The sequence below is a fragment of the Somniosus microcephalus genome, chromosome 29, assembly GCF_052327205.1.
Source record: "Somniosus microcephalus isolate GS21.2 chromosome 29, FLI_Smic_1.0, whole genome shotgun sequence".
In the NCBI taxonomy this organism is placed as follows: Eukaryota; Metazoa; Chordata; class Chondrichthyes; order Squaliformes; family Somniosidae; genus Somniosus; species Somniosus microcephalus.
In genome coordinates, this window is record NC_141015.1 from 37,399,903 (window position 1) to 37,416,887 (window position 16,985).

Here is a 16,985-nt window from a genome sequence, read left to right on the forward strand (position 1 = left end):
GGTCGTGAGAATGTGTTAGTGGTGACAGATGTTTTCACTAAATTCACACAAGCCTTCCCTACTTGGGACCAAAAGGCTGATACCACGGCAAAAGTCCTTCTCAAAGAGTGGTTCATGAAGTATGGGGTCCCAGAAAGATTGCATTCAGACAGAGGTCGAAATTTTGAGAGTGAAATCATTGCCGAGCTGTGTAAGCTTTATGGTGTAAAGAAAACCCGCACTACCCCACACCACCCGGAAGGAAATGCTCAATGTGAGAGATTCAACAGATCTTTACATGATCTTTTGCGTACACTGCCTCCAGAAAAGAAACGCCGCTGGCCTGAGCACTTATCTGAGTTGGTGTATGCCTACAATGTAACACCCCATGCTACGACTGGCTACTCACCGTACTATCTGCTTTTCAGGGTTCATCCCCACCTTCCTGTAGATGCTTTATTAGGTCAGGAGCAAGTGTTAGACAAGAAACATGAGTGGTTGGTTGTCCACCAAGAGCGTTTGAATGAGGCACATGCAAGGGCAAGAGAGTACACGGAAAAGAAATCAGCTCAAAGAATTGAACTTAACAAAGACAAAGTGTACTGTCCAACCATTGAGGTGGGTCAGCTGGTATACTTACGACACAGGCCTTTGGGTAGGAACAAAATTCAGGATGCTTGGGGTCCTACTGTGTACAGAGTGGTGGAGGTACAGGGCACTACACATGCAGTTGAGCCTTTAGAGGGCGGTCCTTTAAAAAGGGTCCATAGAGTTAATCTTAGGCCATGTGTTACCCCTGTCCCTGAGCCTCGGCGGATGAGAACCAAGTCCCCTGTCACCGTACCCCCTGTCACTCTTTTGACAGAATCGTTGCCAGAGCCCTCTGATACTGAGTTTGTTGTGGTAGAGGAAGTCACCTATCCAGAGTTAACTCAGGAGGAAAAAGTAAACAATGATCCTGTTGGTAACGCCCAAGATATACAGGAATCAGAGGCTGTTTCTGAGCCAGAGCATTCAGATCCTTCTGAGTGTGGGACTGAGATTGAGGTACCCATTCCGGCTCCTCGCAGAACTAAAAGAGCCAATGCTGGGGTAAACCCTAACCCGTACCATTTGCCTCAGTCAGCCTGTAATGCAGTCTCACTCAGTCCTGAGGTGTTCTCTCATGTTTTATCTAGTCTGGGTGCTGCATTTTTTCGAGAAGCTGTAAAAGAAGTTAAAAACTGGTGCTAAGTCACCGAGGACGTTGACTTTAAAGCAGGGGAGAATGTAGCCAAGTGGGGAAAATGCAGTGAATATTTAAGTCCACTAGATGGCATGGTTCATTTTCCCCTTTAGTAATTTGAACAAGGAGAAAAGGGTTATGGGTAGGACCATGTGATGCCAAAGGAACCTCCCCTTTCTTCACAGCTTCCATTTTCTACATCCAGCGTGAGAGATTGCTCTGAGAGAGCTGGGGTGAATATGACTTTTGAAATGAACTTATTCTGTGTAAAGTACAACTAAAACAGTATTAAGTGCAACCCAGACATAGTTTTAAAGTGATATTGTTTCCCAAATCACTCGATACCACGGGGATGCTTGCAGATTGTCCCACCATGTGCTGGTGTTAACACTTGCTAAAATTGTTGTTGAGTCCTTGGGGGCTACGTTGCGAATGAGTTTAATATCCTGTGTTTTCTTGTAAGATGTAACAAGTGATAACTGGACATAAGAATGTATTGTACTATTGGTTTTGTTTTGTATAATGATTGTTAGCTAACTAACTAACTGCACCTGTGGTTTGCCTTGTGTTCTGTTCTACAGCAAGCCACTGCCATATTTTATCGACTGTGTTTTCTTGTATTTGCCGTATTTCTGTCTTTTCCGTATTTTATACAATTAAATGTGGTTTTATGTATTTACAACTACATCCTAAGCCTAGAATCCAAGTTATCAATTCAGAATAAAAAACCCCAGAAAAAAAAGAAAGTTCTGTGTCCTGTGCTGCTCCATTTCGCCAGGCTACATAAATGTAAGTCTTTCTTTCTCTGGAGAGGCTGATTCTGAAAATAAAGAAAGCTGGAAATATTTTACAATGAATACATAATTGGTTGGCCAACAGAACCCAGAGGGTAGTGGTACAGGGATTGCCATCAAGCTGAGAGGTGGGAGAACGTTACCAGTGGGGTCCCACGGGGCTCTGTTTTGGGACCTCTTTAATATCCTCATAAATGAACGGGACCTAGGAGTCACAAGCACAATGGCTAAATTTGCAGATGATACAAATAAAGCTAATGAAGCTGGTCGTCTCCAAAGCTGAACAGGATAACCAACAGGAGGATTTGAATATACTTGGGGATTGGGCAGACGGGTGGCAGATGAAATTCAATGCAGAGAAATGCAAAGTGCTTCATTTTGGGGACAAAAAAATCCAGGAAGGGACTGTTACTCAAAAGGAAAGAAAATAATGTGGACGGAAAATGAAAGAGATCTTTCAGGATGTCCTGAGGACTTGATAAGGGGCTATAAAAACACACGCATTCTTTTTTTTAATGAATATTGCTTTGTATGTACACGGGCTGAAGCTTACAGCAGGGAAATTACACACGCGGTTTAGATTTAACTGCACAGAGGGTGGGTGAATGCTTGGAATAGGCTGCCCAGGGAGGCCGATAATGTGGAATCATTAAAGGGAGAATCGGATCGATATTTGAAGGAGCACTGGATTGTGGGGTCATAGTTTTTGGGACTGCCCAGAAATACTGCGGTCCTTTCTGGTTCTGTGCCCTCCATTGTTTCCAATGTAGAAACCACAAACATGGACGCATCTTGCTGAAAGTCCTACCTCTTTCCTGTTGAACTCAATGAAAGCCTCGGCTGTGTCATTGCCATCGGAGAGGTACGGCACGTTGTCACCTTCGTCGAGGACAGTCACGTGCAAGGACCGCCCGACCTGAATGACCTGGGCAAGGGTCCGCACCGTGCATTTGACGATCATCTCGTACGTCTCCATCTGCTCCCGGTCGAGCGGCTGTTGCACGCTGACCTCTGACGTCTCCTCGTCGATCCTGAACGGAATTGAACCATCTGGAAGACGAACGGATTGGAATAATATTTGTTACAGGTGCATTGGCCCATGGCGTCCTGATATGTGCGAGTTTCCTCAGCAGTAACGCCGAGATAGATTTTTGTTAGGCAAGTGTTACGGAACCAAGGCGGGTAGATGGAGTTAAGATACAGATCAGCCAGGATCTAACTGAATGGCGGAACAGGCTCGAGGGGCTGAATGGCCTCCTCCTGTTTCTATCTTCCTTCCTATGTTCCAAAGTGCCTTCAGGAAACTGGCCCGACTTACCAAATCGATCATGGCCAGTTCCTAATAAATCTGAAGGATTAACCTCGTCAACCTTGTTTTGGGCACCAACCCAAGGTCTCGTTTGGCTGTTTCAGTAAAGATCCCATTGTACTAACAGCCACAAGTTCAATATTTTCACAAGAAAATATTGCCAATGGCACGCATTCCTCTCGGGCTCGAATGTGAAGCCGTCATTCAATCTCCTGAATCTGCCCTGTTACTGTCTCCCAATAACTCAATAATGCAATCTGCTTTCTCAGGTTTGTAAATTGGCCAGAGCACAGTGACATTGCCAGAGCACAGTGACAGTGCCAGTGCACAGTGGCATTGCTAGTGCAGAGCGACATTGCTAGTGCAGAGCGACATTGCCAGAGCACAGTGACAGTGCCAGTGCACAGTGGCATTGCTAGTGCAGAGCGACATTGCTAGTGCAGAGCGACATTGCCAGTGCACAGTGACATTGCTGGTGCAGTGACAGTGCCAGAGCACAGTGACATTGCCAGTGCAGAGCGACATTGCCAGTGCAGAGCGACAGTGCCAGTGCAGAGCGACATTGCCAGTGCACAGTGACATTGCTAGTGCACAGTGACATTGCCAGTGCAGAGCGACATTGCCAGTGCAGAGCGACATTGCCAGTGCACAGTGACATTGCCAGAGCACAGTGGCATTGCCAGTGCAGAGCGACATTGCTAGTGCAGAGCGACATTGCTAGTGCAGTGACAGTGCCAGTGCACAGTGACAGTGCCAGTGCACAGTGACATTGCTAGTGCAGAGCGACATTGCTAGTGCAGAGCGACATTGCTAGTGCAGAGCGACATTGCCAGTGCAGAGCGACATTGCCAGTGCAGAGCGACATTGCCAGTGCACAGTGACATTGCCAGTGCACAGTGGCATTGCCAGTGCACAGTGGCATTGCCAGTGCAGAGCGACATTGCTAGTGCAGAGCGACATTGCTAGTGCAGTGACATTGCCAGTGCACAGTGACATTGCCAGTGCACAGTGACATTGCTAGTGCACAGCGACATTGCTAGTGCAGAGCGACATTGCTAGTGCAGAGCGACATTGCTAGTGCAGAGCGACATTGCCAGTGCACAGTGACATTGCTAGTGCAGTGACAGTGCCAGTGCACAGTGGCATTGCTAGTGCACAGTGACATTGCTAGTGCAGAGCGACATTGCTAGTGCAGAGCGACATTGCTAGTGCACAGTGACATTGCCAGTGCACAGTGACATTGCCAGTGCACAGTGACATTGCCAGTGCACAGTGACTTTGCCAGTGCACAGTGACATTGCTAGTGCAGAGCGACATTGCTAGTGCAGAGCGACATTGCTAGTGCAGAGCGACATTGCTAGTGCAGAGCGACATTGCTAGTGCAGAGTGACATTGCTAGTGCAGAGTGACATTGCTAGTGCAGAGCGACATTGCTAGTGCAGTGACAGTGCCAGAGCACAGTGACATTGCTAGTGCAGAGTGACATTGCTAGTGCACAGCGACATTGCTAGTGCAGAGCGACATTGCTAGTGCAGAGCGACATTGCTAGTGCAGAGCGACATTGCCAGTGCACAGTGACATTGCTAGTGCAGTGACAGTGCCAGTGCACAGTGGCATTGCTAGTGCACAGTGACATTGCTAGTGCAGAGCGACATTGCTAGTGCAGAGCGACATTGCTAGTGCACAGTGACATTGCCAGTGCACAGTGACATTGCCAGTGCACAGTGACATTGCCAGTGCACAGTGACTTTGCCAGTGCACAGTGACATTGCTAGTGCAGAGCGACATTGCTAGTGCAGAGCGACATTGCTAGTGCAGAGCGACATTGCTAGTGCAGAGTGACATTGCTAGTGCAGAGCGACATTGCTAGTGCAGTGACAGTGCCAGAGCACAGTGACATTGCTAGTGCAGAGTGACATTGCTAGTGCAGAGTGACATTGCTAGTGCAGAGCGACATTGCTAGTGCAGAGTGACATTGCCAGTGCACAGTGGCATTGCTAGTGCAGAGCGACATTGCCAGTGCAGTGACAGTGCCAGCGCACAGTGACATTGCTAGTGCAGAGCGACATTGCTAGTGCAGAGTGACATTGCTAGTGCAGAGCGACATTGCCAGTGCACAGTGACATTGCTAGTGCAGAGCGACATTGCTAGTGCAGAGCGACATTGCTAGTGCAGAGTGACATTGCTAGTGCAGAGCGACATTGCTAGTGCAGAGCGACATTGCAAGTGCAGAGCGACATTGCAAGTGCAGAGCGACATTGCTAGTGCAGAGCGACATTGCTAGTGCAGAGCGACATTGCTAGTGCAGAGCGACATTGCTAGTGCACAGTGGCATTGCTAGTGCAGAGCGACATTGCTAGTGCAGAGCGACATTGCTAGTGCAGAGCGACATTGCTAGTGCAGAGTGACATTGCTAGTGCAGAGCGACATTGCAAGTGCAGAGTGACATTGCTAGTGCAGAGCGACATTGCTAGTGCAGAGCGACATTGCTAGTGCAGAGCGACATTGCTAGTGCAGAGCGACATTGCCAGTGCACAGTGACATTGCTAGTGCAGAGCGACATTGCTAGTGCAGAGCGACATTGCTAGTGCAGTGACAGTGCCAGTGCACAGTGACATTGCTAGTGCAGAGCGACATTGCTAGTGCAGTGACAGTGCCAGTGCACAGTGACATTGCTAGTGCAGAGCGACATTGCTAGTGCAGTGACAGTGCCAGTGCACAGTGACATTGCTAGTGCAGAGCGACATTGCAAATGCAGTGACAGTGCCAGTGCACAGTGACATTGCTAGTGCAGAGCGACATTGCTAGTGCAGTGACAGTGCCAGTGCACAGTGACATTGCTAGTGCAGAGCGACAATGCTAGTGCAGAGCGACATTGCAAATGCAGTGACAGTGCCAGTGTACAGTGACATTGCCAGTGCACAGTGACATTGCCAGTGCACAGTGGCATTGCTAGTGCAGAGCGACATTGCAAATGCAGTGACAATGCCAGAGCACAGTGACATTGCTAGTGCAGAGCGACATTGCTAGTGCAGAGCAACATTGCTAGTGCAGAGCGACATTGCAAATGCAGTGACAGTGCCAGTGCACAGTGACATTGCCAGTGCACAGTGACATTGCCAGTGCACAGTGGCATTGCCAGTGCATAGTGGCATTGCCAGTGCATAGTGGCATTGCCAGTGCACAGTGGCATTGCCAATATACACTGACATTGCCAGTATACAGTGGCATTGCCAGTGCACAGTGACATTGCCAGTGCACAGTGGCATTGCCAGTGCATAGTGGCATTGCCAGTGCACAGTGGCATTGCCAATATACGCTGACATTGCCAGTATACAGTGGCATTGCCAGGGCACATTGACATTGCCAGTACACAATGACATTGCCAGTAGACAGTGACATTGCCAGTGCACAGTGGCATTGCCAGTGCACAGTTACATTGCCAGTATACAGCAAGATTGCCAGTGCACAGTGGCATTCCTAATATACAGTGGCATTGCCAGCGCACAGTGGCATTGCCAGTATACAGTTCTGTTGCTCGATCAACAGGTCCAAAAACGGATTATCTGGTCATTCACTCGCTGTATGTGGGATCTTGCTGTGTGTAAATTAATTGCTTCGTTCGCCTACAAAACAACAATGTCTGTACTTCATAAGTAATCTATCGATTCTAAAGCACCTCAGGACCACACAAATGTAAATGACCATGCTTACTTCAGAAACTATAGGCTGAGCTGTGAGTTGCTCACCTCTAGATGGTGCTGTTGTTGAACAATACTGTACCTCAATCTGCAACCTGTGTAGAGGGTGCCTCTCGCTTTAAAGGGCAGATTCTCTGTTCCTTGGCCTGGGCAACTGAATATAGGAAAATCGGGTGGACTCCAGTAGGGGCACGTTACTCCTGCCTACTTTTCCTCTGCCCGTGATTTCCAGCAGCCGCAGGAAGAGGTGAATTAACTACCCCTGGGAGAACCTTAAAATTGTCACGCATTCTTGCTGGGTCCTGAGAAACGTGAGTCAATCACAAGGGACTTCACCACGATCCACTTACTTTGCTGTCACTCACGGACATCTACCACATCCTCAGATTCACCGTGAGCAATGCCATGGAAGGTCCACTCGTAACATACCTCGCCATCCCATATCATATAACAGGCTCACAGGCCCAGGGCTCTCCCAGTGCTGCTATAGCCAGCCCATAGAGGGACCAGGAACATACCTACTTTTCCTTCCATGCCTCTGTGGGCAAGTGTCTCACCTACCTCTGGTATGTCACATCGCATTGGTAGCCCATCTGAGATTGATAAGGACATAGGAACAGGAGGAGGCCATTCAGCCCCTCGTGCCTGTTCCGCCATTCAATGAGATCATGGCTGATCTGTATCCTAACTCCATCCACCCGCCTTGGCTCCATATCCCTTTATACCCTTGTCTAGCAAAATTCTACTGATCTCAGATTTAAAATTATTAATTGAGCTAACATCTACTTGCTTCCTGTGGGAGAGAGTTCCACTCTTCTACCACCCGTGAAGAAGCATTTCCTAACTTCTCTCCTGAATGGCCTGGCTCTGATTGTGGGTTGTGCCCCCTGATCCTAGACTCCCCACCCACCCTCCGACCAGCAGAAAAAGTTTCTCTTTATCTACCCTATCAATTCCTTTCAAAATCCTAAAAACCTCAGCACACTGCGAGGGAACGAAAGGCACCTTGAGCCACCCCACCGCCTCACAAAGCCCAATCCTAGAGCTCCCTGTGCCCCACTTGCACCCCCACCCCAAGAATGCCAGCCACCCCACCTCTCCCCTGTGCACTGTTTACCTGTTCCTAGATGATAGGAGATGTTGGCATATTGGCACTGGTACTGGTTTGGCAAGGAGCTCATGTGAAAGAACGCACCAGGATGTTTGTTCTCGATAATTTGAACCTTCGAATCCACTTCTCCAAAGCAGAGGTCTTCTACTGTGATATTGGCACAGGGGGGAAGGTTTTTATTGACCACGATAATTATCACCTGCGCCTTGCACTCCTTCTCCCGAAGCGGTTCAGGGACAGCAAAGATATGCAATATGATCTTATATAGTTCAGGTCCGCCCATATTACCTGCAACAGAAGGAAAGAAAAAGGAGACATGATTCTACGATTGAGTCAGAAGCTTTTGTTTCTACTCCAAACCTATGAGGGACGATTTTAACCCTATCCGCCTGGCAGGCAGTTATAATTGGGTGACTTTCGTGCCTGGATCCAACTGTCTTCAATTTGAACCTGCTCTTCCGAGCAGGCAACAAAGGCGCCCGCCTAAGCCAGCGGGGTCCTTCTTTAAATAGGCAGATTGGGGTCTGATGACATCATCGGGCCTTGACTGCAATTTTAACAGTGGCCGGAGTTGGGAAGACAACAGGAAGAAGATCCCGGACCAGAAGAGACCAGGAAGAGGAGGAGGAGGAGGAGGAGGAGGAAAGTTTAGGCTTCCCCTACCGCGGGCTCCGTACCCACTTCCTGCGAGCGCCTCCAGAAACCCCGCTAGCCCCCTCCGCTCACCTCCTTGTCGGCGAGCCTTCCTTTGGTGTTGGCCGGGCAGCCTCCTGCCTCCCGAAGGTCTGCTCCTGCCCTGGGCCAGCTGTTGCTGCTGCTGCTTCCCGCCTGCTTCAGACAGGCAACTGGCCAGCGGAATGCTGACAAGGCCTGGGTGTTAAAATCGCTGGACATCACTCTGCCAAAGCTGGGGGTTTGGGGGGATGGTTTGGTACTCAGCCCAGCCCCCTGTTTCACCACCCCCACCCCACCCCCCGCCAAAACCTGCTCCAAGTTGAAATCGAGGAATGTTTGATATTTCACTGAGGTGGTGGGTGGAGCTGAACCTTTTTTGCCTAATTTCGAACTGAGGCAAAGCTTTTTCTTCCCAGGATTCAAACATAAGAACATAAGAAATAGGAGCAGGAGTCGACCATTTGGCCCCTCGAGCCTGCTCCACCATTCAATAAGATCATGGCTGATCATCTACCTCATCTCCACTTTCCCGCCCTATCCCCATATCCCCTGATTCCCTTAATATTAAAAAATCTATCGATCTCTGTCTTGAATACACTCAACGACTGAGCCTCTACAGCCCTCTGGGGTAGAGAATTCCAAAGATTCACCACCCTCTGAGTGAAGAAATTTCTCCTCATCTTGGTCCTAAATGGCCAACCCCTTATTCTGAGACTGTGACCCCTGGTTCTAGACTCCCCAGCCAGGGGGAAACATCCTCCCTGCATCTACCCTGTCAAGTCCTGTAAGAAGTTTGTATGTTTCAATGAGATCACCTCTCATTCTAAAGAAATCTGAATGCCTCAATTTCAAAATTCTTATCCTTGTGTTCAAATCCCTCCATGGCCTCGCCCCTCCCTATCTCTGTAATCTCCTCCAGCCCTGCAATCAAGGCTCCCTCTAATTTTTTTTGCACTGAGCGGGCCACGAACTCCTTTGAGCGCGACCTTTTAGTCCGTGGGTAAATTTTACAACAACAACAACAACTTTAACAGCACTAGCAACCACTTAAAAACTTATATACAGTAATGCCATATTGCCACCCCACCGTCTCAAATCATGAGACAATCAGACAAGGTTCGATACAGGGTTAATATAAATTTCTCTGCTTTTGAATTCTATTCCACTAGAAATGAGCCCCAGTGCTTTATTTGCACTTTTATGGCCTTTTTAACCTGCGTTGCTACTTTTAATGATTTGTGAATCTATACCCCTGGATCCCTTTGCACCTCTACTCCATTTAGACTCTTATTTTCCAAGGAGTGGGTCGCCTCCTTATTCCTCCTACCAAAATGCACCACCTCACACTTATCTATATTGAAATTCATTTGTCATTTACATGCCCATTCTGCAAGTTTGTTTACGGTAGAATTAATTAAAAGCTTTTAGTTCGTCATGTACAAACTCTATTTTTTTTTAAAGTTACTTGTCAGAAATGACTGGGATATAAAAGACCTGCATAATAATGCGTTAACACTTCAGAAACGTCACTCAGTTACAGGGTTACGCATCGACAAACAATCCAAAAGCCCAAGGTGAGCTGAAAGAGGCATATCTATTCGTGCAATTTGTATTAATTGTAAAGTTTTCAATGTGTTAGCCCATCCCTCATGTCACTATAGCAGTGGCTGCACAAGCAGCAGGAGCAGCGGCTTTCCTCTGGTGCTGACGGGCTGGACGTCCACATAAGTAATTAGAATATTAATCACAATGCAACCAGACACCCAACAAATATAAAGTGCTGTCGTTCTTTAGTTCACAGTATTAAAAAGAATTGAACAATTGAACAAGAACGGGTATGCGTATTTTCAACTTCAATCACTTCCATTAATAAACGCTGCCTTCTTGAGCCAGCACATCCCCCATGTAACATGTCAGAAATGCAGCACTTATTCACAAGTACAGAAAAACACAAACATAATTTGTGTCACCGAATTAAAAACAAAAAGCAAGAAAAGCTATGATTTAACAGAAATAATCATTCATCTTTCTTCCTGGACAGGAGAACCAATCAGACAGACTTGGAAATGTTTACTAATATTGTGACGTAAAGATGTTAATTGATGAATTTCGCTTCTAATGTTTTTCTCTCAAACATTCTCCACAATATTAATCCCTGCTCTTATCACGAAAAGTGTTGAATTATTTTATGTACTTCGCAATTAAATAGTGGGAAACAAACTTCAGTGTACTCTCAATTTTTAATCTCCTATTTCAAACATTTATACCAAATCGAAATTGTACATTATCAGTGTCTTTCTCAATAAACAAATAGTGGTTTCTTCTAAAGTAGCTTCCTGCAATTTTTATACATAATTACATAACTCGTGTTTCTATTAACACTCCACTAAACGTTTAAGAGGAAATCTATATTTACATTATTCCTGGGACTTGTTAGGGCTATAGAATGACAGACAAAATAAAATGGTTGTGCTTTTCCCCTTTTTTGGTTCTCTTCCTAAATGTCTTAATGATATATATTTTTTAAGTCAATAAAAGTAATATGTAACTCCTACAAATCCTCCCCGCCCTCCCCCTCCTCAGCAGCATGGTTGCATGTTTGTGTAAAGCTACTCACTTCAGTCGATCGTTCAAAATCAAATATTGAGAAATTTCAATTTTAAAGTGTTTTAACCAATTCAGACCCTCTTTAAAAACATTTGGACTTCAAGACCTGGTTGAAACTTGTTTAGATGAGGGGGAAATTGATTTTTACTTGTTTCTTCCAAAATCGAAACTTTGGAAGGTGGGGGGGGCGGGGGGGGGGGGGAAGTGTTTTTAACACTCATTTTTGTAAAAAGTTCATTAAAAATCTTTAAATTCTTTCAAGTCTCATTGCAGCTTTGACAGAAGATGTTGCTCCAAGTTTCACTTTCCCTCGTCAATGCTGTCATTTAACTTACAACAAAAAAATAATAAAATAAACTCTAATTCCAAACGGAGCTCAAATGATAAAGTGAATAAAGTGGTTAAACTTCCTAAGAAGGCGGTGAGGTTATGTCTCCCCAGACTTGGCAATGAGTTGGGATCGGTTTTGGAGCAGTTGTTTCCTCTTTTTCTGCTCCTGTTCCCCCTCTCTCTCTCTCTCTCTCCCAACCAGTCCCTCTCTCTCCCAACCAGTCCCTCTCTCTCCCCAGTCTCTCTCTTTCCCTAGTCTCTCTCTCTCTCCCCCAGTTGTAGTGTATGTACCTTTAAGGGGAGAACTACTTTTTACAGCTCCTGTATACTGTAGTACCGGCAGTGACCACACCTGTATATAACCCTGAGTAGGGATCTGTACTGCTTAGTTTTAGAGCAACCCTCATCCAGTAAACACCTGTTGATTGTTACCTGCAGCCTCTGTTGATTATTTGAAGGACACACTACCTAAAGATATCCAGATTTAACATTGGCGACGAGTCGTTTCGAACCTACCTGCAACTCTGAAGAAGAAGGCCGATTCCACCAGTGTGGGCGTCGACCATCCAGGGAGAACTTGAGCATCGCAGAGGAGGCTGTAGAGAGCTGGGCTTGGTTCTCCAGCCGCGACGATCCAGCACAGCGGGCTGGCAGCAGGTACGGCGCAGACCCTTCCCGGACAGCGGCGGCGGGAGCCGACCAACGGCACAGAAAAAGGCCGAGCAGCGTCGACGGGTAAGAGAGAGGGTAAAGCGCACAGGGCGCAGCTGGGGTTGAAGACCGAGCGGCGCTGAAGAGAGGGGAAAATGTGCAGAGCGCGGCCGGTGTTCAAGGGCTGAGCAGCGTCCGCGGGGGAAGAAAAGAAGGGAGAGCGCGGGAAGACGCCATTTTGAGCCAGTGGAGAAGAAGGGAGAGCGCGGGAAGAAAGGAAAGCACGGGAGACGCCATTTTGAGCCAACGGAGAAGGAGGGAGAGCGCAGGAGATGCCATTTTTAGCCAGTCTAACCACACCCAGGGATGCCGAAGAGTGGCAGTGTCACAGCGTTCGACAATGAAGTCGAAGATTGGGCGACATATATAGAGCGCATAGAGGTGTACTGCAAGGCGAATGAGGTGCCAGATGCCAGGAAAGCACTGGTATTGTTGAATTCCATGGGTGCAAAAACGTACGGCTTACTGCGAAACCTAGTAACCCCAGAGAAGCCAGTGGAAAAGGATTTTGAAAGCATAGTGGCAATCCTACAGGACCACTTAATCCCCACACCGCTGCTGATAACAGAAAGATTTAAGTTCCACAAAAGGAACCAGCATAAAGACGCAAGTAATGCTGAGTATTTAACGGAACTGCACAAGCTATCGAAACACTGCCAGTTTGGAACGGGACTAGCAGATACTTTAAGGGACAAGTTTGTGTGTGGGCTTCAAAGTGAAGGAACCCAGAAACGGCTTTTATCAGAAAAGGATCTTACGCTGGACAAGGCTTTCAGCATGGCAGTATCACACGAAGCAGCCACACGGGGCGCTGCAGAGATACAATGGAGACCGCAAGAATATGGCACAAATGAAATGTCATATGGAACAGGGAAGTGTTATCGCTGTGGCAGAACAACACACGACCATAAGGATTGTTGGTTTAAGGACCAAGTGTGCAGACAGTGTGGAGAAGTAGAACACATAGCAAGAGTCTGCAGGTTGGGAAAGAAAACCAGCAGCAAGAAATCTCCACAGGAGAAGTACAAAAAGGTACATAAGGTGATGGAGAGTAGTTCAGATGAACAGAAAAGTGATACAGACTCCGGAAGCAAGGAGCTGGGTTGTCTGAAACTACATAATGTAATCAAAATGGAGGATCACCAAACTATCTGGGTCACGCTCAAGATAGACGGAGTCCAAGTGAAAATGGAATTGGACACAGGATCAGCCCTAACAGTCATAAACCGAAGGGACTACAAGCGGCTATTCTCACATATACCCTTGAGAGATACAGAGATTGTCTTGAAGACGTACACGGGGCAAAAAGTCTACCCCAAAGGAAAAATAAGGGTGAACGTGATATACAACGGCAAGGAAACAACAAAAATGGACCTATATGTATTGCCAGATGGAGGACCACCACTACTAGGACGTGAATGGATCCGGAAGATACAGTTAGATTGGCATCCCATACAAGCACTGACTGTAGATGCCAAAAAGGATGACGACGTCACACCTGGACGACTGTCAAAAATGCTAACTGACGCACAAGAAGTGTTCCGGGAGGGACTTGGAACACTAAAAGGCATAACAGCGATGATCAAAATAGAGGAAAATGCAAGCCCAAAGTTTTTTAAAGGCCAGACCGGTGCCTTATGCAATCCGCCCAGCCGTCGAAGCAGAGCTGGAAGGTTTGGAACGTTCTGGAGTACTGTCCAAAGTGGACTGGAGCGAGTGGGCTACACCCATCGTTCCTGTAATGAAGAGGTCGTTGAGTAATACGCCTGGGGAACCAAAGAAGATTCGCATCTGTGGGGGCTTTAGGTGACAGTGAACCCAGTCCTTCACATGGTACAATATCCGCTTCCGCGGATTGAAGATATTTTCGCCTCGCTATCTGGAGGAAAACGCTTCATTCACTAAGATTGATCTGGCCCAGGCGTACCTGCAAATGGAGGTAGAAGAAGCCTCGAAACAGTACCTCATGATCAACACTCATAAAGGTCTCTACCAATACAAACGGCTGGTGTTCGGGGTAGCATCAGCTCCGGCTATTTGGCAAAGGGCAATGGATCAAGTCCTGCAAGGGATTCCAGGGACCCACTGTTATTTGGACGACATCCTGGGCACGGGCGAAAATGACAGTGATCACCTCGCCAACCTGGAGCAGGTGCTCACTAGATTGAAGGAATTTGGGCTCCGAGCTAATCGCCACAAATGCGAGTTTTTCCAGAAGCAGATCTCGTATTGTGGCCACGTTATTGATGAAGAGGGGTTACATAAGTCCCCTGAAAAGATTGAGGCAGTAGTCAAGGCTCCAGCACCGGAAAATGTGTCACAACTGAGGTCGTTCCTCGGGCTGGTGAACTACTACCATAAGTTCTTGCCGAATTTGTCTACAGTACTACACCCACTGAACACCCTACTGCAAACGGGGGTACCATGGAAGTGGAATGACGAATGTAAACGAGCTTTCCAGAAGTGCAAAGAATTGATCACATCAAAAGAGGTGTTGGCTCATTTCAACCCAGCACTACCAATTCGGTTGGCGTGTGATGCATCACCCTATGGTATTGGAGCGGTGCTGTCGCACAAATTCCCGGACGGCTCGGAAAGGCCAGTAGCCTTTGCGCCTCGGTCACTAACCTCAGCCGAGCGTAACTATGCCCAGATTGACAGGGAGGCCCTCAGCCTAGTGTGGGGAGTGAAAAAGTTCAACCACTATCTGCACGGGCAGAAGTTCACCTTGCTGACTGACCACCAACCACTGGTCTCCATCTTTAATCCAAAGAAGGGCGTTCCGGTGATGACTGCGCAACGGCTACAAAGATGGTCCCTTTTTCTAGGGGCGAACCAATATGAAATAGAGTATAAGGGCACGAAACAGCATGGAAACGCTGATGGGCTATCACGCCTGCCACTGCCTACTGCGGAGGAAGCACCAGCAGTGGACCCTGTCGAAATATTTTATTCGTCTATAATTGAACGCTTGCCAGTAACTAACGCGGATATAGAGAAGGAGACCCGAAATGACCCGACACTGTCTCGGGTATATGATTTGACGGTGAAGGGATGGCCAACACATGGCGACTCACTGTTGCCAGCATTCTCATCCAGAAGAGAACAGCTGTCAGTATGCCAGGGGACCTTGATGTGTGGATCCCGAGTGGTAATTCCACCCAAGTTAAGGGAGAGAGTGCTCAATGAGCTTCACGAAGGCCATCTGGGAGGGGTGAAAATGAAAAGCCTTGCTAGGGCTTATGTGTGGTGGCCGGGGATCGATCAGCAAATCGAGGACCTGACAAAGAGCTGCTCAGGATGCCAGAAGGTCCAAAATGCACCACCACATGCCCCTCTACACCCATGGGAGTGGCCCTCCTCTCCATGGCAACGGATGCATATTGATTTTGCTGGTCCATTCATGGACTCAATATTTTTAATAGCCGTGGATGCGCACTCGAAATGGCCTGAGGTGATCAAAATGTCCTCCACCACCACGGAGAAAACGATTGCAGTCCTACGTGTAATGATCAATAACATGTCATTCTATAGTGGACACTAGGTGGAGCCGTAGAGCTGTGTAGAGCTGTATATAAGACTACACTACCCAGCTGTATGTATATTAAGACTACATTACCCATGAGGCACTAGGCTACCCACAAGGCGGCGGTCAAGATGGAAGCCTCTACAGATACTGTACTAGTCCACATGTGCTCAATAAAAGTGTCTAGCAAAAGCTAGCTGTGTTCATAATAAGAATGTCTATTTATTAATGAACATAAGATGGTACCAGGATGGTGAAGATCTGCTGAAAATTGTGAAAAGCGACATGGAGAATTTGAAGCCACCAGAGCGTTTGAAACTCACAGGAAACATCGACTACAATTGGCAGACACTTAAACAACAATTCGAACTCTACATTGCAGCCATTGGATTCGGTACGAAGCCAGACACAAGAAAAATAGCATTGCTGCTTACGGTTGCAGGCCCAAAGGCGATAGAGGTATTTAATACATTTGTATTTAATCCAGAGGAGAACAGAGAAAAATTAGGAGATGTGCTAAAAAAATTTGATGCACATTGCTCTCCCAAAAAGAATGAGACGTATGAAAGATACATCTTCCGTTCTCGGACACAGCAACAAAATGAGACTTTTGATAGCTTTATAACTGATCTGAAACTGAAAGCACAGACATGTAATTTCTCTGAGCTGAAATCATCCATGATTCGTGACCAGATTGTGTTTGGTATTCATGATAAAAAAGTCAGGGAACGTCTGTTGAGAGAAACCGAACTAAATTTGGAAAATGCAGTGAAAATATGCCAAGCCAGCGAGCTAGCTCGAAAGCACGCGAAGACTTTCAGTGAAATCAATAATGATGCGATTGTAATGAGTGATAATGCTGCTGTCGGTGCTGTGTCCTATAAGGGGAAGAAACATGGGCAGAACAGAAATGAAAAGCAATCGGAGGATGAAATTTTTAATTGTAAACGCTGTGGTTACAAACACCAGTTAAGACAATGCCCAGCATTTGGAAAAATGTGCACAAAGTGTAATGGA

The 16,985-nt window shown here is 47.0% G+C and overlaps 1 protein-coding gene across 2 annotated transcripts in view; it reads right to left on the reverse strand.

Moving 5' to 3' along the window:
• The window catches only part of ret (ret proto-oncogene receptor tyrosine kinase), a 147,893-nt gene that overhangs the window by 58,611 nt on the left and 72,297 nt on the right, over positions 1 to 16,985 (reverse strand). For both annotated transcript variants that reach the window (XM_085970620.1, XM_085970619.1), the window contains exons 3-4: positions 8,126 to 8,407; positions 2,807 to 3,048 (exon numbers count right to left, since the gene is read on the reverse strand). In XM_085970620.1, the coding sequence (XP_085826746.1) occupies positions 2,807 to 3,048; positions 8,126 to 8,407 (524 nt within the window). The remainder of the gene's footprint in view (positions 1 to 2,806; positions 3,049 to 8,125; positions 8,408 to 16,985) is intronic.